This window comes from Saccopteryx bilineata, chromosome 3 (genome assembly GCF_036850765.1).
Source record: "Saccopteryx bilineata isolate mSacBil1 chromosome 3, mSacBil1_pri_phased_curated, whole genome shotgun sequence".
Taxonomy (NCBI): domain Eukaryota; kingdom Metazoa; phylum Chordata; class Mammalia; order Chiroptera; family Emballonuridae; genus Saccopteryx; species Saccopteryx bilineata.
The window spans coordinates 119,568,791-119,595,347 of record NC_089492.1 but is presented as its reverse complement, the minus strand read 5'-3'; the positions used below and the strand labels follow the sequence as shown (position 1 = coordinate 119,595,347).

The 26,557-nt window shown below is 39.8% G+C and overlaps 1 protein-coding gene across 3 annotated transcripts in view; it reads left to right on the top strand.

The window, feature by feature from the left end:
• WDPCP (WD repeat containing planar cell polarity effector) overlaps positions 1 to 26,557 on the top strand; it is a 444,357-nt gene that overhangs the window by 244,568 nt on the left and 173,232 nt on the right. For all 3 annotated transcript variants that reach the window (XM_066267228.1, XM_066267229.1, XM_066267227.1), the window contains exon 12: positions 589 to 712. In XM_066267228.1, coding sequence (XP_066123325.1) covers positions 589 to 712 — 124 coding nt within the window. The remainder of the gene's footprint in view (positions 1 to 588; positions 713 to 26,557) is intronic.

Here is a 26,557-nt window from a genome sequence, read left to right as displayed (position 1 = left end):
TAATCCCATGCTTAAGCCGGCGACCCTGCGCTCAAGCTGGTAACCTCAGGGTTTCAAACCTAGGACCTCAGCATCCCAGGTCAACATTCTATCCACTATGCCACTAGGCAGTTTTGTGTGTGTGTGTGTGTGTGTGTGTGTGTGTGTGTGTGTGTGTGTGTGTGTGTATTAACATTTCCAATACTGCTTTCAGTTCTCATGTGGACAGGTTAGTGTTCTCTTTTCTACTAAAGAGAGTAAATGTCGAACACATAGGGAGTTGATTTTACTGGAAATGCTACTTTAAATTGTGTTACTTTGATGAGTCACTGTTTTAATTACCCATTTGTGGTGAGAGGTTGATTCATTATGGATTTCTTCAGTTTTGACAGCTTTTTGTTGCTCAGAGTCATTGTCAGCTTTGCCTCAAGTGAAAGTTTATACACAGGTTTGTTTTTGTACCAGCTGTCATAGTTTAATTTCATCTTTCCTCCAACAAGCTCACATTTCATCCAAGTTTGCAAAACCTGACTGACTGCAAACATGAGTATTCTGTTGTAATTGAAGGAGTTTCACTTGTTTTAGTGCTGCTATGTTTGAATTCCACAGCACAGCTTGAGGCAAGCCTTGGAACCTTCTATGCTCCAACAAGACCCCTCTTGGATACAACTATATTGGAATATAGAGATCAAATCAGCAAATATGCAAGGAGATTCTTCCACCACTTGCTCAGGTGAATGCTATCTTTGGATTCATTAATATTAAACAAATTACCTATTTAAGGAGCCATCTATTTTATTTAGAATATTCCATAATATGACTATGTTTTCTAATAGCACATACCTTAAGTGAAAAAAAGAAATCTCTTGATATCCTTTATTTAATTCATTCTTGTTTTCCTTTTAACTACTAAATTTAAATATTGTTTAGGGCTTTTACATCATCACACTTTAATATAAGTTCCCATTTAATATGAAAGCTAAAAATAGCAGCTGTTTAAAATCAATTTGAAAATATTAACTTAATTGTGCTCCTAGCCCTAGAAAAATGGTTTTGTTTCGTTGCAGCTAAAAATATGAATATGCTATAAAATATGCTATATCTGAGACATCATTGGTTTGCTTTACTTTCAGAATTACTGTGGAAAGATTTGTTCCTTGTCTTCTCATATAATGTGCCATGTTGCTAGCGCTACTATGCCTCATTTTCTCTACTTTAGATGGGTATAATACATTCCTTTAACCTTAGGTGTTTTATGATAAATTAGTTAATGTAAATAAATTATTTTGAGAAAAATATAGTATAAAAGTTGAAGGACAATTACATATATTTTGTATATAAAGTTCAAAAATGGATGGAAGATGAATGAACTGATAGAGATTGATGATAGATAGGTTGGTAGATAGAGTTAGTTTAGAAATACATATAAATTTGTCAATACTATAAATAAAAGCAAGGAAGTGATTAGAACAAAATCTATGAAAGTGTGGAGTAGGTTAAGAGAAATCTTCTAGGAATAGACACATTGGAGGCTCCAAGGTATTAGTAATATTCCATTTCTTAAGATGAATGGGGTATATATTAAGGTCCATTAAAAATTGTTATTCTTCGGCCTAGCGTGCGGAGGACCCGGGTTCGATTCCCGGCCAGGGCACATGGGAGAAGCGCCCATTTGCTTCTCCACCCCTCCGCCGCGCCTTCCTCTCTGTCTCTCTCTTCCCCTCCCACAGCCAAGGCTCCATTGGAGCAAAGATGGCCCGGGCGCTGGGGATGGCTCTGTGGCCTCTGCCCCAGGCGCTAGAGTGGCTCTGGTCGCAACATGGCGACACCCAGGAGGGTCGCAACATGGCGACGCCCAGGATGGGCAGAGCATCCCCCCCTGGTGGGCAGAGCGTCGCCCCTGGTGGGCGTGCCGGGTGGATCCCGGTCGGGCGCATGCGGGAGTCTGTCTGTCTCTCCCTGTTTCCAGCTTCAGAAAAATGCAAAAAAAAAAAAAAAAAAAAAAAAAAATTGTTATTCTTTTAGTTGAATGTATATATTATATATTTTTTATATATGATATATTTTATAACAGAAAATACTAAATTGTCAACTCCATGCACCAAATGGAAGGAACTGAGTTGAGTTTAGAATTTAAATTTTTCTTACAATATAAATTTATTATAATTCTATTTAACTTAAGCAATTTCATATATACAGTAGTCTCTGTTTTTCTTAGACCAACCCTGTTAAGGGGATATTATCATTTGGCAAATGAATAAATGATATATAAAGTGGCACTTTGATCTCTACCTAATAGAGAAACAGTCATTGGAAAACAGTCATTTTAGAAGCCGAGAAGTGTTAATATATTGTAAGAGTTATGATCTGTAATTGAATTTTGCCCCCCTTTTTTTTTTTTTGGTATTTTTGGTATTTTTCTGAAGCTGGAAACGGGGAGAGACAGTCAGACAGACTCCCGCATGCGCCCGACCGGGATCCACCCGGCACGCCCACCAGGGGGCGATGCTCTGCCCCTCGGAGCGTAGATCTGTCGTGACCAGAGCCACTCTAGCGCCTGGGGCAGAGGCCAAGGAGCCATCCCCAGGGCCCGGGCCATCTTTGCTCCAATGGAGCCCTGGCTGCGGGAGGGGAAGAGAGAGACAGAGAGGAAGGAGAGGGGGAGGGGTGGAGAAGCAGATGGGCGCTTCTCCTGTGTGCCCTGGCCGGGAATTAAACCCGGGACTTCTGCACACCAGGCCAACGCTCTACCACTGAGCTAACCGGCCAGGGCCGAATTTTGCCCTTTTTATCTGAGTGACGTTACATATTTTAAGAGATTCTTCACCCTGAGTGAGGCATTCTTCTCTATATGAACCTATGCCAAAAGTACTGAAGGTGTTGTTACATTTATTAGGACTGAGGGCTTTGCTCTTTGCTCTATTATTTTGTTTTCCTCATTCCTAGGGAAAATTAATGAACTCACTTCCTGCCTGAAAAACACAAAAGATTAACATGAATGAAAAAGGTGTTCTGGAGGCATATTCTTGGGGGCCTCACTGTTTCTCTGGCCTCTGTGACTTTCTGCAGTGGTTTGATTGTATTATAAGCATTACATTTCATAACGTGACACTAATATCCTATGAATATCCACATATACTATTAACGTGCAATTTTTTGTTCATTGATTTTCCTTAAATGCAGTATTCTAACTATTTTTTGGATGTGCTTTGATGAGGTAACTATTATTGTTGTTGTTATTAGACTCTAGCTTCTCTGTGTGGTTATACATGTATCTGGAATTCAATGTTTTCCCTTGAGAGTATACTAGGTTTTTCATGTTTTCTTTTACATGTGTTTTGCTACTATTTCAGTTATAATGAATGTTAATTAGTTCTTTTGACAGTAGGCTATCCACAGCATTATGGAAAATCAAGAGTAAGTTTAGAGGAAATTAAATGAGATAGCTTAGGTTGGAACTGTTCTTTTGTTTAATCTGCTGCCAAGAAGTTCTCTGCTTAAGGGAAGAGAAACAGGCCAAATCCTTCTTTGTATTTGTGGAATACTAGAATTGTGCTACTTCCTGTACTTGGCTAACCAGGATTTTAATATTCTAAAAAAATTAGTAGGTAATGGACTAAGTCCTAAACAGTAAACCCACCATAGGAAGTTCAAACTGAAGATTAGGAAGGGGAGTGCCGGCCCTGGCAGGTGGCTCAGTGGTAGACCGTCAGTCCGGCATGTGGAAGTCTCTGGTCAGGGCACACAGGAGAAGCGAACATCTGCTTCTCCACCCCCCCCATCTCTCTTTCCCTCTCTCTTTCTCTCTCTTTCTTTATTCCCCTCCTGCAGCCATGGCTCTACTGGTTCAAGCACATCAGCCTGGGCACTGAAGATGGTTCTGCAGAGCCCCTGCCCCAGACACTTAAATAGCTTTGTTGCGAACATGGCCCTGGATGGGGGTTGCCAGGGGGATCCTGGTCGGGGCACATGCGGGAGACTCTCTGTTCACCTCCCCTCCTCTCACTTGGAAAAGAAAAATAAATAAATAAATAAATAAATAAATAAATAAATAAATAAATAGAAAAGAAGCGCCATGCAGAAGGGGGGGGGGGGATGTGCTTGAGATCCTCACTGGTAAAGCTGATGACTCACTGGTAAAGTACAAATTGCCTGAGTACAAATTGGATTGTTTTAAGAAGAATAAAATATTAGGTTGATTTTAATTTCATGCAGCAATAGAAAGGGTGAGTATTACAGTTTGAATTTGTGGTAAAAGACAACTATATGTGTAACTTACTAAAATAAAAAATTTTTATACAATTTTGTTTTATCTTGACAGAGGGGCCCCATGGACATCTTTGTTTATGACTCTTTTTGTCTTTAACAAGTATAAAAAATTATCCTGCAGCCTTCCTCCAAATCCAAATGAATCTACACTTTAAAACTTACTTATGTCCTTTTCTGACACCTTTTTATATGTGTTTAAAATGATCAATTTTTATAAAGACATTCTACCTATAAATGTGAATCATTGCTCCTAACATTAAAGGTAGAGAGCAGAAATACAATCTTGATATCATAGCTAAAAAGGATATTTTATTATAATAAAAGTTTAAAGATATCAATTGGTCTAAATCATAAGATGATTAATTTGGAAGACTCTTACCTATAGGTGTCTAGAAAAAATATTAGTGTTTTCCTTTTCTCTCCCTCTCACAACACTTCTGATATCAGAAGTTCTTTCCCACACTGACCAATTCTCTGACAGCAGCTGGGTGTTCTACAATTCAATTTAATTCTGACATCCCTCCCTTTGCCTCTGAATGTCTCCACACTATACTCTGTGTCTGTATGATGTTGTATTAACCTTGCATCTCTGGATTAAATCCTGCTTGATCATGGTGTATGATTTTTTTTAAATGTGTTGCTGGATCAGGTTTGTTAATATTTTGCTGAAGGTTTTAGCATCTAGGTTCATCAGAGATATTGGCCTATAGTTTTCTTTCTTTATAATGTCTTTATCCGGTTTTGGAATTAGGATAATGCTGGCCTCATAAAATGAGCTTGGGAGTCTTTCCTCCTCTTTAATTTTTTGGAATAAGTTTGAGAAAGATAAGTGTTCTCTGAATGTTTGATAGAATTCACCTGTGAAGCTATCTGGTCCAGGACTTGTTCATTGGGAGTTTTTTGACTACTACTTCAATTTCACTTGCCATAATCTGTTTATTCAGATTCTCTGATTCTTATTCAGTTTTAGAAGATTGTATATTTCTAGGAATTTACCCATTTTGTCCAGACCGTCCAATTTATCAGCATAGTTATTCTTAATATTTTCATATACCCTATGTTTTTTGATTGGATAATTTAATTTGTCTATATTTAAGGTTATTATTGATAGGTACTTATTTATTGCCATTTTATTCTTTATAACTATGCTTCTCTATATGTATAATTCCTTTTCTTCTTCTTCCTCTTCTTTCTTCTTTCTTCTTCCTCTTCCTGGCCCTTTAACATTTTCCATGATACTGTATTGGTGGTAATGAACTCCTTTAACTTTTTCTCGTTTGGGAAGCTCTTCATTATGCTTTCAATTTTAAATGATAGTTTTGCTGGGTCTTGGTTTCAGGTTCTTGCTTTTTTTTTTTTTTTTTTGTATTTTTCCAGAGCTAGAAGCGGGGAGGCAGTCAGACTCCCACATGTGCCTGACGGGGATCCAACTAGCATGCCCACCAGGGGGCAATGCTCTGCCCATCTGGGGCATCGCTCCGTTGCGGCCAGAGCCAGTCTAGTGCCTGAGGCAGAGGCCTTGGAGCCCTCCTCAGCGCCTGGGCCAACTTTGCTCCAATGGAGCCTTGGCTGCAGGAGGGGAAGAGAGAGACAGAGAGGAAGGAGAGGGGGAAGGGTGGAGAAGCAAATGGGCACTTCTCCTGTGTGACCTGACCGGGAATCGAACCTGGGACTTCCACACGCCAGGCTGATGCTCTACCACTGAGCCAACTGGCCAGGACCAGGTTCTTACTTCATCACTTTGAATATTTCATGCCAATCCCTTGTGGCCTACAGTGTTTCTGTTGAGAAATCAACTGACAGTCTTATGAGAGCTCCTTTGTAGGTAACTAACAGCCTTTCTCTTATGGCTCTTAGGATTCTCTGTCTTTAAACTTTGCATATTTAATTATGTTGTGCTTCAGTGTGGGCTTCTTTGGGTTCATGTTGTTTGGGACTCTGTGCTTTCTGGACTTGTGTGTAGTTTTCTTTCACTAGATTTGGAAAGTTTTCAGTCATTTTTTTAAAATAGGTTCTTGATCTATTGCTCTCTCTCTTTTCTTTGTAGTATCCCTGTGATGTGGATACTGTTCTGTTTCATGTTTTCTCCAAGAATCCTTAAACCATCCTTATTTTTAAAAATTCTGTTTTCTTTTTGCTGCTTTGATTATGTTCCACCACCTTCTCTTCCAAAATGCTGATTTGATCCTCTGCTTCTTCGGCCCTGGCCGGTTGGCTCAGCGGTAGAGCTTCGGCCTGGCGTGTGGGGGACCCGGATTCGATTCCCGGCCAGGGCACATAGGAGAAGCGCCCATTTGCTTCTCCACCCCCACCCCCTCCTTCCTCTCTGTCTCTCTCTTCCCCTCCCACAGCCAGGGCTCCATTGGAGCAAAGATGGCCCGGGCGCTGGGGATGGCTCCTTGGCCTCTGCCCCAGGCGCTAGAGTGGCTCTGGTTGCGGCAGAGTGACGCCCCAGAGGGGCAGAGCATCGCCCCCTGGTGGGCAGAGCATCGCCCCTGGTGGGCGTGCTGGGTGGATCCTGGTCGGGCGCATGCGGGAGTCTGTCTGACTGTCTCTCCCCGTTTCCAGCTTCAGAAAAATACAAAAACAAACAAACAAACAAAAAAAACAAAACAAAAACCCAAAAAAAACCACTGCTTCTTCAAACCTACTTCTTCAAACCTTCTAGTGAATTCTTCATTTCAAATATTATATTCTTCATTTCTATTGGTTCTTTTTTATGGTTTCTATGTCCTTTTTAATACTTAGTATCTCTGTAAAGTCTCACTGAAATAACCCGGTTTCCCCCTAAGGTCCTTGAGCATCATTGTTTATATTGTTAAACTCTGCATCTGGTACTTTGGTTGTTTCTATTTCATTTAATTCTTTTTCTGGAGATTTCTCTAGTTCTTTATTTAGGGTATATTTATTTTTCTCCACATTTTTTCTGCCTTTTTGTGTATGTCTATGTGATTTAGGTAGCTCTGCTATGACTCCTAAACTTGTTTTGGTGGTTTTATGACGTAGGTAGTGTTCAGTTCAGTGGTGCAGTCTTCACGATCACCTGAGGTCAGTTCTTCAGGAATGTATCTTGTGGGTTATGTGAGCCCTTTTGCTGTAGTTGAGTCTTGAATGCTGTGGCTCTTTTGTAGGTGGAGATAACCCCTCAGATTGCCTATCAGGGTAAACCTAGATCACCTGGTATGAGTCATTGTGCAGAGGCTGCTACCAAGTCAGAGTTCTTCTAAGCAGAGTCTGGTGCCTTCCAGGATCCTATTTTGGGTGTGTAGCTTATGTGGCTGGTTGGGTCGAGCTATGGTTTTGTCAGAAGCCCACCATTGGTTATTTTTGCTCTGAGTCCACTTGGGCAGAGTTCAGGTACAGGTTGATATCAGATATTGTGTGTAACCAGCCTAGAGGCTACCTGTCTGGAACTACCATGCTATTCACTGTTTTTGGTTGTTTCTATTTGGCCTAGGTGTGCATGGGAAGGGGCAACTTGTGTTCAAGGGTCAGCTTCCTCAATTTAGAGCTGAGGGCTGATATATAAGAGGTCCAATGCTCCCTGAGGTCTACCTTCACCTGTTGGTGACTCTGCTTCTCCCTGAGGTTTCCTGGTCTTCCTCCAGAGCTTCTTACAAAAGACTATAGAGCGGGCCCAAGCTGGGCCACAGGGTATGAGCTTGGTAGAGCAGGGTAAACAGTGTCAGGAGGACAGGGCTAGCAGATCCTCTACTTGTGGGCTGCACAATCATGCACTCAGTGAGGGAAAAGTGTACTCTAGTCCAGTGGTCCCGGGCCACGGACCGGTAGTGGTCCGTGGGCCATTTGGTACCGATCCGCAGAGAAAGAATAAATAACTTACATTATTTCAGTTTTATTTATATTTAAGTCTGAACGATGTTTTATTTTTAAAAAATGACCAGATTCCCTCTGTTACATTCGTCTAAGACTCACTCTTGACATTTGTCTCGGTCACGTGATACATTTATCCATCCCACCCTAAAGACCGGTCTGTAAAAATATTTTCTGACATTAAACCGGTCCGTGGCCCAAAAAAGGTTGGGACCACTGCTCTAGTCCATAATCATACTCAGTGTCTGCCAGAGTCTCCAACCCTAGCATCCCCAGGAGGAGTACACTGCAGTTTCAGGTTAGTTGCAGCCAATCATTCCTTCTGCAGGAGCAAACAGAGCAGGGAAGAGCCACCAGGGCTCAGGAGGACAGATCAAAAGAGTCTCTGATGGGATTTGAGGTGGCCAAGTCCACAGGACAGGGGAAAGTACTTTGCTTCCCCCTGTTCCACAGCCAGCCACACAACCCAGTGCTTGTCAGAAACAAGAGCCTCCGAAGGAGTTGCCCTCCAAAGGTCCCAGCTCCTAATAGCTCTCTTTTACTCCCGTGGAGCTGAGCTCAGCAGAGCGGGGCTTGACAGTTTCCCATTGTGGGTAGTGCCAGCAAACCTGTAGGAAGGGGTGCTTGTTCCTCTCTCACGCAAGAGCCTCTGAGGGAGACGTGCTCAAGGTCCCAGCTCTGCATGATACTCAGATATCCCTGCAGGGCTAAACTCAGCAGGGCAGGGCCACAGGAGATGGAAGGGCAGGCTAAGTGATTTAACACATAGGGACAGGTGCCAGCTGTGTGCTTGAAGTGAGGAAGATTTGTTCCCTTTCCAAAGCTACACAGTTCAATCACTGTCTGAGTCTCCACCAAGAGCTTCTCCAGAAAAAGAGAACCCCAAAGGTCACTGCTAGGTGCAGTCAGCAGACTCCTCTGCAGGACTCAAGCATGGCAGGGTGGTGTTGCCAGTAGTTGGAGGACTAGGCAGTGCACTCCCCAAGCAGGTGCCATGAGAACAGAAGTGCTCGACCCTGGGAAGATGGTATCTGGGTCTTTAGCAGACTGCATTCTCTCCCAGGCAGACTGAATCTCCACTGATTTCACCACCAGATGCTATGCGAGCTCTTCCCATCTCTGTTGGCTGAATTGGTGTTCCCTGTGAGAGGCTGAGCCTCTACATTCCTGGAGGACAGGAGCTTTGCAAGCAAGATATCCCTCTGGCTTCTCAGCTGCCACACATGCAAGGGCCAGCCCATTCTACATCTACCCGTCATACCAGTCTATGGGGCTTCTTCTGTAAATCCTTGGTATAGTATTCAGTCCAGCTAGCCTTCAGTTGGTCATTCAGGTTAATTGCTCTATAATTAAGCTGTACATCTGGTTTGGCGCTGGGAGTAGGTGAGTGTAGCTTCCACCTACTCTGTAGCTATTTTGGAATCCCCCAAGAGTCATGGTTTTTAAATGCGAATAAAAGAGTAAGCAAAATGTTGAAAAAACTTTATTACCAAGGAATCAAAATACTGTGTTACTGAAATATTTGTGAGGAAGTGTGTTGATATCTGCATTTGCCTTTGCAATGCAACAAGAAAATACAATGGATTGATGGATAAAGTAGGAGATTGGTAGATATGTGCTAAAGTAGCAGTGATAGAATGTATGTAGTAGATATATATCTTTTCAACTTTCTTAGATGTTTGAAAATTTTTATAATAAGATATTGGAAGGAAATATATATTATCTTCAGTCAATATTTACACTTAGAATTTGGGGAAAAGAGTAGTCTTTTGGAAATGGCTTTTAGCTTATGCAAAATATATGTGATAGGCAATAAGAATTCTTTTTATAACTAAAAATGTTATTAACCAATTTGATTACTAAATAGCTTTTTAAGTTATACTTTTCACTAGGACCATGCACAATAACTAAAACAATTGTATGAAATGAATCAAAAGAATATGAATGCTAAAACAATTACCTAAGGACATTTAGGATAAAAGATAGAATGATCTCCAGAGAAAAACTTCCTGGTTAGATCATCTAAAAATGCTAGATAATATTTGTTAAATACTATTTAAAGCATGGTTGACCTGGCAGGAAACTAAGGGAAATACTCAGAGATTGAAATGACAAGGATGCTTGATTCCATAAGAGTAAGCAAATTCAAAGTTTGCCTTGAAGGCATCTGCTGGCAGTGAGGTGCTTGGTTTACAGAGGCTCTCTACTCAGTTAGGAGACAAAGCTCTGGGCTTAAGGAGACTGGGAGATTTGTATCAGAGATTCTCCACATCAGGCTACAACCCTCGCAGTGCAGTATCTTCCCTGAGTGAACTAGAAGGAAGACAGGAGATGCAAGAAGGAATGGTGGGCAAAAAATAATGTTAAACTTGTCGAAACTGATTATATAAGACAAAAATTCCAATGTCTAATTCACAGGGTTAAATATTAAGACTAAAATCCTGGACAATAACAACACACAAATCAGAACAGGAGTGAACCAATGGCAAGAGAAGTGAAGGCAAAAATTAATGAATGGGACTACATCAGACTAAGAAGTTTTTGCTCAGCAAGGGAAACTGATAACAAAATAAACAGAAAGCCAACTAAATGGGAAATGATATTTTCAAACAACAGCTCAGATAAGGGCCTAATATCCAAAATATACAAAGAACTCATAAAACTCAACAACAAACAAACAAACAATCCAATAAAAAAATGGGAAGAGGATATGAATAGACACTTCTCCCAGGAAGAAATACAAATGGCCAACAGATATATGAAAAGATGCTCATCTTCTTTAGCTATTAGAGAAATGCAAATCAAAACGGCAATGAGATACCACCTCACACCTGTTCGATTAGCTGTTATTAGCAAGTCAGGTAATAGCAAATGTTGGAGAGGCTGTGGAGAAAAAGGAACCCTCATACACTGTTGGTGGGAATGTAAAGTAGTACAACCATTATGGAAGAAAGTATGGTGGTTCCTCAAAAAACTGAAAATAGAACTACCTTATGACCCAGCAATCCCTCTACTGGGTATATACCCCCAAAACTCAGAAACATTGATACGTAAAGACACATGCAGCCCCATGTTTATTGCAGCATTGTTCACAGTGGCCAGGACATGGAAACAACCAAAAAGCCCATCAATAGATGACTGGATAAAGAAGATGTGGCACATATACACTATGGAATACTACTCAGCCATAAGAAATGATGACATCGGAACATTTACAGCAAAATGGTGGGATCTTGATAACATGATACGAAGCGAAATAAGTAAATCAGAAAAAAACAGGAACTGTATTATTCCATACGTAGGTGGGACATAATAGTGAAACTAAGAGACATTGATAAGAGTGTGGTGGTTACGGGGGGGAGGGGGGAATGGGAGAGGGATAGGGGGTGGGAGGGGCACAAAGGAAACAAGATAGAAGGTGACAGAGGACAATCTGACTTTGGGTGGTGGGTATGCAACATAATTGAACGACAAGATAACCTGGACTTGTTATCTTTGAATATATGTATCCTGATTTATTGATGTCACCCCATTAAAAAAATAAAATTATAAAATAAAAAAAAATAAAAAAAAAAGGAGTGAAGAATTTAAAGTATTCTAAGATCCTTGTACTTTTCAAGAGAAAGCTAGAAATATCTATTAATACCAAGTTTTATTAAGTAAAATATATATGGTAGAATTTTTAGGATAATCACTAAAGAAACAGAAAAACGGTATATAATTTCAGAGGGAAATGTTGGATGAGGGAAATAACGCAATCCAAAAAAGTCAAGAAATGGGAAAGAGTGTGGCATGCAGGGTGAAGAACATAAAAAAAAAGATGGAAAACAGCCTGACCAGGCAGTGGCGCAGTAGATAGAGCATCAGACTGGGACGGGGAGGACTCGGGTTTGAAACCTTGAGGTTGCCAGCTTGAGTGCGGGCTCATCTGGTTTGAGCAAGGCTCACCAGCTTGAGCCCAAAGTCACTGATTTGAGCAAGGGGTTACTCAGTCTGCTATAGCCTCCTGGTCAAGGCACATATGAGAAAGCAATCAATAAGCAAATAAGGTGCCACAACAAAGAATTGATGCTTCTCATCTCTCTCCCTTCCTGTCTGTCTGTTCCTATCTGTCCCTCTCTCTGTCTCTGTCACCAAAAAAAAAAAAAAAAAAAAAAAGATGGAAAACAGAAAATACCCAATGAGGTAGTCAAAATGAATTTTAAAAATCTAATTGGACAGATAAGTGTAAAAACAAAACTAGACTGCACACAAAAATAAACTCAAATTGGATTAAAGACTTCAATGTTATACTTGAAACCATAAATTTCCTAGAAGAAAACAAACAATAAAATCTCAGACATTCTTTTTTTTTCTGACATATTCCGTGGGCAAGGGAAACAAAAGAAAAATAAATAAGTGGGACTACATCAAAGTAAAAAGTTTTTGCAAAACTACAGACCAATATCTCTAATGAATACAGATGCTAAAATACTAAACAAAATACTAGAAATTGAATACAACATATTAAAAAAATAATACATCATGATCAAGTGGGATTCATCCCAGAATCTCAAGGATGGTTCAACATATGTAAAACGGTTAACGTAATACACCATATCAACAAAACAAAGAACAAAAACCACATGATCTTATCAATAGATGCAGAAAAGGCTTTTGATAAAATACAACACAATTTTATGTTTAAGACTCTCAACAAAATGGGTATAAAAGGAAAATATCTCAACATGATAAAGGCCATATAGGATAAACCATCAGCTAACATCATATTAAATGGCACTAAAGTGAAAACTTTCCCCCTTAAATCAGGAACAAGACAGGGTTGTCCACTCTCTCCACTCTTATTTAATGTGGTACTAGAGGTTCTAGCCAGAGCAATCAGACAAGACAAAGAAATAAAAGGCATCCATATCGGAAAAGAAGAAGTAAAGGTATCACTTTTTGCAGATGATATGATCCTATACATCGAAAACCCCAAAGAATCCACAAAAAGACTACTAGAAACAATAAGCCAATACAGTAAGGTCGCAGGATACAAAATTAACATACAGAAGTCAATAGCCTTTCTGTATGCCAACAATGAAACATTTGAGAACGAACTCAAAAGAATAATCCCCTTCACGATTGCAACAAAAAAAATAAAATACCTAGGAATAAACATAACAAAGAATGTAAAGGACTTATATAATGAAAACTATAAACCATTGTTAAGGGAAATCGAAAAAGATAAAATGAGATGGAAGAATATTCCTTGTTCTTGGTTAGGAAGAATAAATATAATCAAGATGGCCATATTACCCAAAGCAATATACAAATTTAATGCAATTCCCATCAAAATTCCAATGACATATTTTTTTTTCATTTTTCCGAAGCTGGAAACAGGGAGGCAGTCAGACAGACTCCCGCATGCGCCCGACTGGGATCCACCCGGCATGCCCACCAAGGGGTGATGCTCTGCCCCTCTGGGGAGTCGCTCTGTTGCATCCAGAGCCATTCTAGCGCCTGAGGCAGAGGCCACAGTGCCAACCCCAGCGCCCAGGCCATCTTTGCTCCAATGGAGCCTCGGCTGTGGGAGGGGAAGAGAGAGACAGAGAGGAAGGAGAGGCGGAGGGATGGAGAAGCAGATGGGCGCCTCTCCTGTGTGCCCTGTCTGGGAATCGAGTCCGGGACTTCTGCACGCCAGGCCGACGCTCTACCGCTGAGCCAACTGGCCAGTGCCCAATGACATTTTTTAAAGAAATGGAGCAAAAAATCATCAGATTTATATGGAACTATAAAAAACGCCGAATAGCCAAAGCAATCCTAAAGAAAAAGAATGAAGCTGGGGGCATTACAATACCTGACTTCAAACTATATTATAGGGCCATGACAATCAAAACAGCATGGTATTGCAGAAAAATAGACACTCAGACCAATGGAACAGAATAGAAAACCCAGAAACAAAACCATATATATATATATATATATATATATATATATATATATATATATGTATATATACACACACACACACACACATATATATACATATATATAGTCAAATAATTTTTGATAAAGGGACCAACAACACACAATGGAGAAAAGAAAGCCTCTTCAATAAATGGTACTGGGAAAACTGGAAAGCCACATGCAAAAGAATGAAACTGGACTACAGTTTGTCCCCCTGTACTAAAATTAACTCAAAATGGATCAAAGATCTAAACATAAGACCTGAAACAATTAAGTACATAGAAGAAGACATAGGTACTCAACTCATGGACCTGGGTTTTAAAGAGCATTTTATGAATTTGACTCCAAAAGCAAGAGAAGTGAAGGCAAAAATTAATGAATGGGACTATATCAAACTAAGAAGTTTTTGCTCAGCAAGAGAAACTGATAACAAAATAAACAGACAGCCAACTAAATGGGAAATGATATTTTCAAACAACAGCTCAGATAAGGGCCTAATATCCAAAATATACAAAGAACTCATAAAACTCAACAACAAACAAACAATCCAATAAAAAAATGGGAAGACGACATGAACAGACACTTCTCCAAGGAAGAAATACAAATGGCCAACAGATATATGAAAAGATGCTCATCTTCTTTAGTTATTAGAGAAATGCAAATCAAAACTGCAATGAGATACCACCTCACACCTGTTAGATTAGCTATTATTAACAAGACAGGTAATAGCAAATGTTGGAGAGGCTGTGGAGAAAAGGGAACCCTCATACACTGTTGGTGGGAATGTAAAGTAGTACAAGCATTATGGAAGAAAAAGTATGGTGGTTCCTCAAAAAACTGAAAATAGAACTACCTTATGACCCAGCAATCCCTCTACTGGGTATATACCCCAAAAACTCAGAAACATTGATATGTAAAGACACATGCAGCCCCATGTTCATTGCAGCATTGTTCACAATGGCCAGGACATGGAAACAACCAAAAAGCCCATCAATAGATGACTGGATAAAGAAAATGTGGCACATATACACTATGGACTACTACTCAGCCATAAGAAATGATGACATCGGATCATTTACAGCAAAATGGTCGGATCTTGATAACATTATACGAAGTGAAATAAGTAAATCAGAAAAAACCAGGAACTGCATTATTCCATACGTAGGTAGGACATAAAAGTGAGACTAGGAGACATTGATAAGAGTGTGGTGGTTACGGGGGGAGGGGGGAGAGGGAGAGAGCAAGGGGAGGGGGAGGGGCACAAAGAAAACTAGATAGAAGGTGACAGAGGACAATCTGATTTTGGGTGATGGGTATGCAACATAATTGAACGACAAGATAACCTGGACATGTTATCTTTGAATATATGTATCCTGATTTATTGATGTCGCCCCATTAAAAAAAATAAAATTATTATTAAAAAAAAAGTTTTTGCATAGGAAAGGAAACCATCAACAAAATGAAAAGACAGCCCACTGAAAGGGAGAACACATTTACCAGGGATACATCTGATAAGGGGTTAATTTTTAAAATTTATAAAGGTCTTATACAACTTAACAGCACAAAAACAATTCAATTAAAAAATGGGCAAAGGACCTGAATAGACACTTCTTCAAAGATGACATACTGATGACCAATAGACATATGAAAAGATGTTTAGTGTCACTAATCATAAGTGAAGTGCAAATTAAAACCACTGTGAGATCTCACCTCATACCTGTCAGGCTGGCTATCAATAATAAATCAATAGACAGCAAGTGTTGGCAAGTATGTGGAGAAAACGGAACTCTTGTGCACTGCTGGTGGGAATGCAGATTGGTGCAGACACTGTGGAATGCAGTATGGAGTTGCATCAAAAAATTAAAAATGGACCTGCCTGCAACCTACCAATTCCACTTTTGGGAATGTATACAAAGAAACCTGAAACACTGATTCAAGAGTATGTGCACCCACCGCCCCTGTGTTCACTGCAGCGTTATTTAGCCAATATTTGGTGCCCATCAGTAGATGACTGAATAAAAAAGCTGTGGTACATTTACACAGTGTAATACTACTTGACTATAAAAAAGATGAAAATCTAACCTTTTATGACAGAATGGATGGAACTGGGTATTATTGTGCTGAGTGAAATAAGCCAGTCAGAGAAAGACAAGTACTGTACAATTTTACTTTTATGTGGAATCTAATGAACAAAATAAACTAGTAAATAGTGGAACCAGACTCATAGAGCAGACTGATAGCTGTCAGAGGGGAGAGGGGAGAGAGGGATGGGTAAAAAGGTGTAGGGATTAAACAAAGAAAAAAAACCACATAGACGACACTACAGTGATTCCAGAGGGAAAGGGGTTTAGGGGAAGGTAGAAGAGGTTAAAGGCATGATAAATGGTAATGGAATTGGGACCACTTTGGGTGATGAAAACACAGTACAATATATAACTGATGTATTATATAATTGTGTACCTGAAACCCATAATTTATTAACCAATGTCACCCCAATAAATTCAATAAAAAAGGCCTGACCTGTGGTGGCACAGTGAGATAAAGCGTTGACCTGGAACACTGAGGTTGCTGGTTCGAAACCCTGGGCTTGCCTGGTCAAGGCACATATGGGAGTTGGTGCTTCCTGCTCCTCCCCCTTCTCTCTCTCTCTCTCTCTCACACACACACACACACACACCCCTCTCTCTAAAAATCAATAAAAAATTCAATAAAAATGTTGTAAAAATGAGTTATTTTCAATGAAAGTGGACTAAAATTTTATGGCAAATATCATTGAAAGATTTTTTTCTTTGTTTTTACAAGAGGCCCTAAAGCATAGAAAGTTTAAAAATTAGAAAATGGAGAAAAATTATACTAGTTCAATACCCAACAGGAATCTAATAATGTGTACAAATAATCTTTAAAGCGAAATCAGGGAGGTTCCAAGATGGCCACAGAGCAAGCAAACGCTCCAACTCCCACTTCCCAGAGCCAAGGTGGATTACAACTTAAATCTGACAACATTCATCGTGAAAGGCCAACTTTGGACTAAACTAAGGATTCTACAGCCAAGGACCACCAAAGAACCCACACTGAGACTGGTAGGAAAGGTGGAAACGTGGAAAGGACTGCCCTGCTCCTAGGAGCGAGCAGTGGCTGGCAGGGACTCTTGCGATGGTAAGGGTTGTCCAGCAAATTGTGGGTCCTCATCCCCAAAACCGGAATCCCAACCTAGAGCCCTGGAGCCTGGAAGGGGCTTATAGACTATATTTGGCTAAGAAAAGAGCCTAGACACTGTTTGAGAGAAGGAGGCAGAACTCTCAGACCCAGGCTCCACATTAAAAGGACTGCATGGAGAGCCTCACTCACAGCCACTTTCCCGGAGCTCCAAGAGCAGAGAGCGCTGGGAGGACTGGAGTTCCCAGGGGAGAGAGCAGTCTCAGAGGCACAGAGGGAGACACTTTGAGCAATGGTCAGTCATCCTAACCCCTGGGCTGAGTCACTCCCCAAATCTAAAGTGAACATTTTTCCTGGGAACAGCATCACTAGCAAAGGGAAGAAATTACCCCATCTACCAGAGGCTCACCTGCCCTAGCTAGAACAAAGGCGTTTAGAGCCAGGCAGCACATTAGGGACACAAATAGGGAGTACAGAGGTCTAATTACACCACCCCAGGCACTGCTGAGTGTTTGCCCAAGGTGGACAGGCTAAAGGCTGCAGGGCACATTTGTGGAAGCCAGAGTGGTTCGAGCAAGCATGCACAAGCCAGCCGTGGACCCGGGAACCACTGCTGCCACTGCAGGGGTCCAGGATCACACACAGTCCTGCTCACTGAGTGGGCCCACCCTGGGTGGGGGCGCAGGCTTGAGCGTCAGCAGAGAGGTTACATGCACAGGCGCGCGTGAGCCCACCATCAACGGCGGAAGTCTCGGTCGCCACTGCAGGGGTCCAGGCCAGCGCACAAACCTGCCTGTGGTGCCAGCGTGCCCACAGCAACAGCAGAAGCCGGGCAACCTCAGGGGTGGTCTGAGCAGGCATGTGTGCAGGCCACCTGTGCCAGCTGCTTACATCTGAGCCTACAAGCAGACCCCCAGCGATGGACTAGCCCTCTGCAGAAGAGACAGCCCCAGAAGTGGTCTGAGAAGGCATGTGAGCCCCACCCACAGGGGCAAAAGCCCATGAGCAAAAGTGCCCGCAGCACAGGCCGGCCCTCAGAACAGCGGAGGTTGTGGAGGCCATGGAAGCAGTCCAAACAGGCGCACATGGGCAAGTGTGAGTCCAACTGGGTTTGTGTTGGCAGTGGAGGTGGGCTGGCGCCAGCAGCACCTGAACCTATATGTCCCAGGCAGCAATAGCAGCGGCTGCTGGGTAGACAGACCACACAATGGAAGCACAGGGGCCACACCAACTGGACCTCTGTGACTACACCTTACTGAGTACTGAAAAAGAAGATAAAATAAAATAAAGTAAATAAATAAAAAGTCTGGATAGTATGACACCTGAGGCTAAGGAGTAGGCCACATCCAAGACCGTACCTAATCACTGAATTACAGTACTATGCCCAACAAGTAGCCAGCAATAAGAGGCACCAGAAAGCAGACTTTAGGGGAACTTGAACTTTTAAAGGAACTTCTCCCAACCAAGAGTAGATAAAAGCAAGCCTAGGAGTGCAGCTGATATTTACAATGGCACCTGAACCCAGAAGAGGCAGCCACAATATCTGGATGGCCTGTAGCTCTCAAAAAGCTGATAAGATGCAGTCATAGGCAGTGAACCCCACTGATCTGTGCCAGGCATATTCAGCAGCCAGATATCGAAAGCACCAGTACAGGAGCTAACAACCCTTGTTAGAGTGAAAGCTTGATGAAGGGCTCCTCAAACCTAACCCAGCTAAGACATAGAAAACTCCAACACAAACAGCAAAACAACAGTGATAGCAGATAAGTAGCCAACAGTGGATTACAAACAACAGCTGATGCCAACCCAAGAAGACCTAGAAATAACACAACTGAAAATTCGAGGCAGAAAATACCAACCCTAGACTTAGCTAGCTTCACAAATAACACACCCAAACAAGGAGTGTATACACAGACAAAATGCAAAGATAGAGAAGTGCAATCCAAATGAATCAACAACAGAAACCCCCAGAAAATGAAATTAGTGAGATGGAAATAACCAAACTACTGGATGCAGAGTTTAAAATAATGATTATTAGATTGCTTAAAGATCTTAGAACAACAATGGATAGACACAATGAGCACATAAATAGATAACAAGCATCAAAAAGGACATTGAAGTAATAAAGAAGAACCAGTCAGAAATGACAAATACAATATCAGAAATGAAGACTACACTAGAAGCAATGGGAAGCAGGCTGGATGAAGCAGAGGATTGAATCAGCGAATGTTGGAGAGGCTGTGGAGAAAAAGGAACCCTCATTCACTGTTGGTGGGACTGTAAAGTAGTACAACCATTATGGAGGAAAGTATGGTGGTTCCTCAAAAAACTGCAAATAGAACTACCTTATGACCCAGCAATCTCTCTACTGGGTATATACCCCAAAACCTCAGAAACATTGATACGTGAAGACACATGTAGCCCCATGTTCATTGCAGCACTGTTCACAGTGGCCAAGACATGGAAACAACCAAAAAGCCCTTCAATAGAAGACTGGATAAAGAAGATGTGGCACATATACACTATGGAATACTACTCAGCCATAAGAAATGATGACATCAGATCATTTACAGCAAAATGGTGGGATCTTGATAACATTATAAGGAGTGAAATAAGCAAATCAGAAAAAAACAAGAACTACATGATTCCATACATTGGTGGAACATAAAAATGAGACTAAGAGACATGGACAAGAGTGTGGTGGTTACCAAGGGTGGGGGGGGAGGGAGGACATGGGAGGGAGGGAGGGAGAGAGTTAGGGGGAGGGGGAGGGGCACAGAGAACTAGATAGAGGGTGACGGAGGACAATCTGACTTTGGGCGAGGGGTTTGCAACATAATTTGATGACAAAATAACCTAGACATGTTTTCTTTGAATATATGTACCCTGATTTATTAATGTCATCCCATTACCATTAATAAAAATTTATTAAAAAAAAAATAAAAAAAAAATAGAAGACAAGATAAACGAAAACACAGAAGCAGAGCAGCAAAAAGAAAACAGGCTAAAAAAATCTGAGGAAACTCTAAGAGAGCTCTGTGACAAACTAAAGAGAAACAACATCCACATCATAGGGGTTCCTGAAGAACAAGTGAAAGAACAAGGGGCAGAGATCATGTTCAAAGAAATCATAGCTGAAAACTTCCCTAAATGGATGCAGGAAAAAGTCACACAAGTTCCAGAAGCACAGAGAACTCTATTAAAAGGAAACCCAAAGAATCTACACCAAGACACAGCATAATTAAAATACCAAAGCTAAAAGATAAAGAAAAAATATTAAAAGCTGCTAGAGAAAAGCAGTCAATCACCTACAAAGCAGCCCCCATAAGGATGACATCCAACTTCTCAACAGAAACACTTGAGGCCAGAAGGGAATGGCAAGAAATATTCAAAGTAATACGGAACAAGAGCCTACAACCAAGACTTCTTTATTCAACAAGGCTATCATTAAAATTGAAGGAGAAATAAAAAGCTTCCCAGACCAAAACAAAAACAAAAACAACTCAAGGAATTCATTACAACCAAACCAATGCTGCAAGAAATGTTAAGGGGCCTGTTGTAAACAAAACAAAGAGGGTGAAGAATATAGCAAAAGAGGAATGTAGCTTTAAAAGTATAAAATGGCAATAAACAACTACATATCAATAATAACCTTAAATGTAAATGGATTAAATAATCCAATCAAAACACATAGGGTAACTGCGTGGATAAGAAAACAGGACCCATACATATGCTGTCTACAACAGACATACCTCAAAACAAAACGTACACATAGACTGAAAGTAAATGGTTGGAAAAAATTTCATGCAAATGGAAATGAAAAAGAAGCTGGGTTAGCAATACTTATATCAGACAAAATGGACTTTAAAACAAAGGCTATAGTAAGAGATAAAGATCACTACATAATGATAAAGGGAGCAACCCAACAGGAAGATATAACCATTATAAATATCTGCGCACCTAATAGAGGAGCACCTAAATATATAAAGCAGACTTTGATGGATGTAAAAAGGGAGACATCAACAGCAATACTATAATAGTAGGGGATTTCAATACCCCACTAACATCACTAGATAGATCCTCAAGAAAGAAAGTTAACAAAGAAACAGCAACTTTAACAGACACACTAGATCAACTGGATTCAATAGATATCTTCAGAACCTTTCACCCTAACGCAGCAGAATATACATTATTTTCAAGTGTTCATGGTACATTCTCTAGGATAGACCACATGTTAGGGCACAAAAGCAGTCTCAACAAATCTAAGAAGATTGAAATCATATCAAACACTTTCTCTGATCACAATGGCATGAAATTAGTAATCAACCACAACAGAAAAGCTCAAAAATTCTCAAACACATGGAAACTAAATAGCAGGTTGTTAAATAACGAATGGATTAGGAATGAGATCAAAGAAGAAATTTAAAAAATCCTAGAAACTAATGATAACGAGCATACAACAACTCAAAATTTATGGGACACAGCAAAAGCAGTACTGAGAGGGAAGTTCATAGCACTACAGGCACACTTTCAGAAGCTAAAAAAAGCTCAAATAAACAACTTAACCCTGCATCTAAAAGAATTAGAAAAAGAACAGCAAGTAAAGCCCAAATGTAGTAGGAGGAAGGAAATAATAAAGATCAGAGCAGAAATAAATGACATAGAGGCTAATGAAACAATACAGAGGATCAATGAAACTAGGAGCTGGTTCTTTGAAAAGGTAAACAAGATTGATGAACCTTTAAGTAGACTCACCAAGAAGAAGAGAGAGAGGACTCAAATAAATAAAATTAGAAATGAGAGTGGAGAAATAACTGACACAACAGAAATACAAAGGAGTGTAAGAAAATACTATGAAGAACTGTAGGCCAAAAAAATTAGCAACCTAGGTTCCTGATCAGCAAATTGTGGCTCGTGAGCCACATGCGGCTCTTTGGCATCTTGAGTATGGCTCTTCCACAAAATACCACTGTGGGCGCTATCTCGATAAGGAATGTACCTACATATATAGTTTAAGTTTAAAAATTTGGCTCTCCAAAGAAATTTCAATTGTTGTACTGTTGATATTTGGCTCTGTTGACTAATGATTTTGCTGACCACTGACCTAGGCGAAATGGACAAATTTCTTGAAACATATAATCTTTCAAAAATCAATCTGGAAGAATCAGAAAACCTAAAAAGACTGATTACAACAAATGAGATCAAAACAGTTATCAAAAAACTCCCAACAAACAAAAGCCCTGGGCCAGATGGCTTCACAGGTGAATTGTACCAAATATTCAAAGAAGAGCTAACTCCTATTCTTCTCAAACTATTTCAAAAAATTCAAGAGGAAAGAAGACTTTCAACCTTCTTTTATGAGGCAAGAATAATTCTGATTCCAAAACTAGGCAAGGCAAAGGCAATACAAAGAAAAAAATTATAGGCCAATATTCCTGATGAATTTAGATGCTAAAATCCTCAATAAAATAGTAGTAAACTGGATCCAGCAATACATGAAAAAAAATCATACATCATGATCAAGTGGGATTTATTCTGGGGAGGCAAGGATGGTACAATATTTGCAAATCAATCAATGTGATATATCACATAAACAAAAGGAAGGATAAAAACCACACGATAATTTCAATAGATGCAGAAAAAGCGTTTGATAAAATCCAGCACCCATTTATGTTCAAAACTCTCAGCAAAATGGGAATACAGGGAACATACCTCAACATGATAAAGGCCATCTATGACAAACCCACAGCCAACATTGTAATCAATGAGCAAAAATTAAAAGCAATCCCCTCAAGATCAGGAACAAGGCAGGGATGCCTCCTTTCACCACTCTTATTCAACATAGTTCTGGAAGTCCTAGCCACAGCAATCAGACAAGAAGAAGAAATAGAAGGCATCCAAATTGGAAAAGAAGAAGTATTATTATTTTTAGATGATATGATACTGTATATAGAAAATCTTAAAGTCTCAGTCAAAAAACTACTGGACCTGATAATGAATTCAGCAAGGTGGCAGGATATAAAATTAATACACAGAAATAAGAGGCATTTTTGTACACCAACAATGAACAGTCAGAAAGAGAAATTAAGGAAACGGTCCCTTTTGCTATTTCAACAAAAAAATAAAGTACCTAGGAGTAAATAACCAAGGAGATTAATGACTTGTACTCGGAAAATTATAAAACATTGATAAAAAAAAATCAAGGAGGATACAAACAAGTGGAAGCATATACCATGTTCATGGATAGGAAGAATAAACATCATTAAATGTCTATATTACCCAAAGCAATTTATAAATTCAATGCAATGCCAATTAAAATACCAATGACATACTTCAAGATATAAAACACATATTCCAAAGATTTCTATGGAACCAAAACAGAACACGAATAGCCTCAGCAGTCTTGTAAAGGAAGAATAAAGTGGGAGGTATCACAATTCCTCATATCAAGTTATACTACAAGGCCATTGTACTCAAAACAGCCTGGTACTGCATAAGAACAGGCATATAGATCAATGGAACAGGAAGAGAACCCAGAAATAAACCCACACCTTTATGGACAACTGATATTTGACAAAGGAGGTAAGAGCATACAATGGAGTAAAGACAGCCTCTTCAACAAATAGTGTTGGGAAAATTGGACAGCTACCTGCAAAAAAAATGAAGCTAGACTACCAACTTGTACTATTCACAAAAATAAACTCAAAATGGATAAAAAACTTAAATGTAAGCCGTGAAACCATAAGCATCTTAGAAGAAAACATAAGCAGTATGCTCTCCAACATCTCTCGCAGCAATATATTTGCTGATTTATCTCCATGGGCAAGTGAAATAAAAGACAGGATAAACAAATGGGACTATATCTAACTAAAAAGCTTTTTGCACAGCTAAAGACAATATGAACAGAATAAAAAGACAAACCACACAATGAGAGAACATATTCAACAATACTACTGATACAGGATTAATAACCAAAATTTATATAAAACATGTAAAACTCAACACCAGGAAGATAAACACTCCAATCAAAAAATGGGCAAAGAAATGAATAGACACTTCTCCAAAGAGGACATACAGATGGCAATAGACAGATGAAAAAATGTTCAACATCACTAATCATTAGAGAAATTCAAATTAAACCCACAATGAGATACCACCTCATACCAGTCAGAATGGCGCTCATCAACAAAACAACACAGAATAAGTGCTGGCAAGGATGTGGAGAAAAGGGAACCCTTCTGCACTGCTGGTGGGAATGCAGACTGGTGCAGCCACTGTGGAAAACAGTATGGAGATTCCTCAAAAAATTAAAAATCGAACTGCTTTTTGAGCCAGCCATCTCACTTATAGGAATATATCCCAAGAACACCATAGCACTGATTCAGAAGAAGAAATGCACCTCTATGTTTATGGCAGCATTGTTTACAATAGCCAAGATCTGGAAACAGCCCAAGTGTCCGTTAGTGGACTAGTGGATTAAAACGCAGTGGTACATATATATAATGAAATACTATGGGGCCACGAAAAAGAAGAAAATATTACCCTTTGCAACAACATGGATGGACCTAGAAACTATTATGTTAAGTGAAATAAGTCAAGCAGAGAAAGGAAAATATCATATGACCTCACTCATTTGGGAAATCCAATGAACAATGTGAACTGAGGTATGGAATTGAGACAGAGGAGGGATCAAAGAGACCAGAGGAAAAGAGGACAGAGGGAAAGGGGATGATAGGATGGGATAAACCTGAAGGGAAAGGGGGATGGCGCTGTGGGGAGGAGGGCAAGGGAGATGTTGAGGGGAATACGGGGGAGGTGTGGATGCATTTGGGGCAACACGAGTTTATGTAAACAATAAATTTAAAAAAGCAAAATCAGTAGTAGTGAATACTAGAGATCAATATTAACAGAAATAAATCAATTCACAAAGAAGAAATAACTCTAAAAATGTGTGTAATATAACTTAAGTAGACATAAAAATTGAGAAATCTACTGCCATAGTTAAGAGATTTTAACTATCTTTATGTGGTATTTGGTAGATTAAGTGAACAAAATATCAATAAGGAAATATGAAATTTGAACAATATCATTAAAAACTTGATTTTATGGACATGCATATGGTACTATATTCAACAACTGGAGACTACTTTTTTTCATTAGCCAACAAAACCATTTTTAAAAACTGACCATTTTTTAGGCCATAAAGGATCAGTTATGTTTACTCAACAATTAATTAGTATATGCCATATGCCAAGAACTATTGTTAAAGCTAGGAATATAGTAATAAACAAAACAGACACACATAGAAACCTATGGCATCATAAAATTTACAGTGAAGGAAACTATATAAATAATAAGTAAACTAGTTAGTATGTTAGATAATGCAATGTACCATGAAGGGGAGAACAAAGCAGAAAAAATGGTTGGGAGTATTGAGTGGGGGACTGAGTAGACTGCAGTATAAAATAAGGTTGTCTAGGAAGGCCTCACTAAGAAGGTTAAGTATCAGTTAAATCTCAGCAGTTTGGCTGGAGCAGTGGATAAGAGGTAGAATAATAAGAGAAGAGAGGTAGCAGGTGGCTCAGTAAAATAGGATGTTTGCTGGCTATTTTAAGACATTGAGATTTTTCTCATGAATAGTAAGGAAAGTCAGTAGTTAATTTGAAACCAACTAGTGAATGGATCACTGAGATGCTATGTTGAGAATAGAACTTTGAATGTAAAGGACAAGCAGGCCAGTTGAGAGACTATTACAATAATTGAGAAATGATCATCAATTAGAGAAGATTGGTAGCAAAAGGGGTAAGGACAGAGTGGTTGGATTTTGGACATATTGAACGTTTTGCTGACGGATTTGCTTGTAGCTTGGAAGAAGAATATGTTAGAAAGAGAAGTCAAGGATGACTTAGAGTGTTTGGACCTGAACAACTAAACAAATGAAGTTGCCACTGACAAGACTGGTAAGGCTGCAGAAAGAACAGGTATGTGGAGATTGGTTTTGGACATGCTGAGTTTGAGTGAGGAATTCTGAAGTGAGTTCTGAGACAGAATTATAAAGGAAGATATATAACCTGAAATGTTTACACTGGGGAAAAAAAGAAAAACCTCAAAATTAAAGAGCCATGCAATTTAAGAAATTCAAAAGTATCAGTAAAATAAACCCAAGGAATATTAAAGGAAGTAATAAAGGTATGTTTAGAAATTAATGTAACGGAAACCAAAATCATAGAATTTTTGGGCTTCAAGCCAGCGACCATGAGGTCATGTCTATGATCCCATACTCAAGCTGGTGAGCCTACGCTGAAGCCAGCAACCTCGGGGCTTTGAACCTTGGTCCTCTGCGTCCCATTTTGATGCTCTATCCACTGCT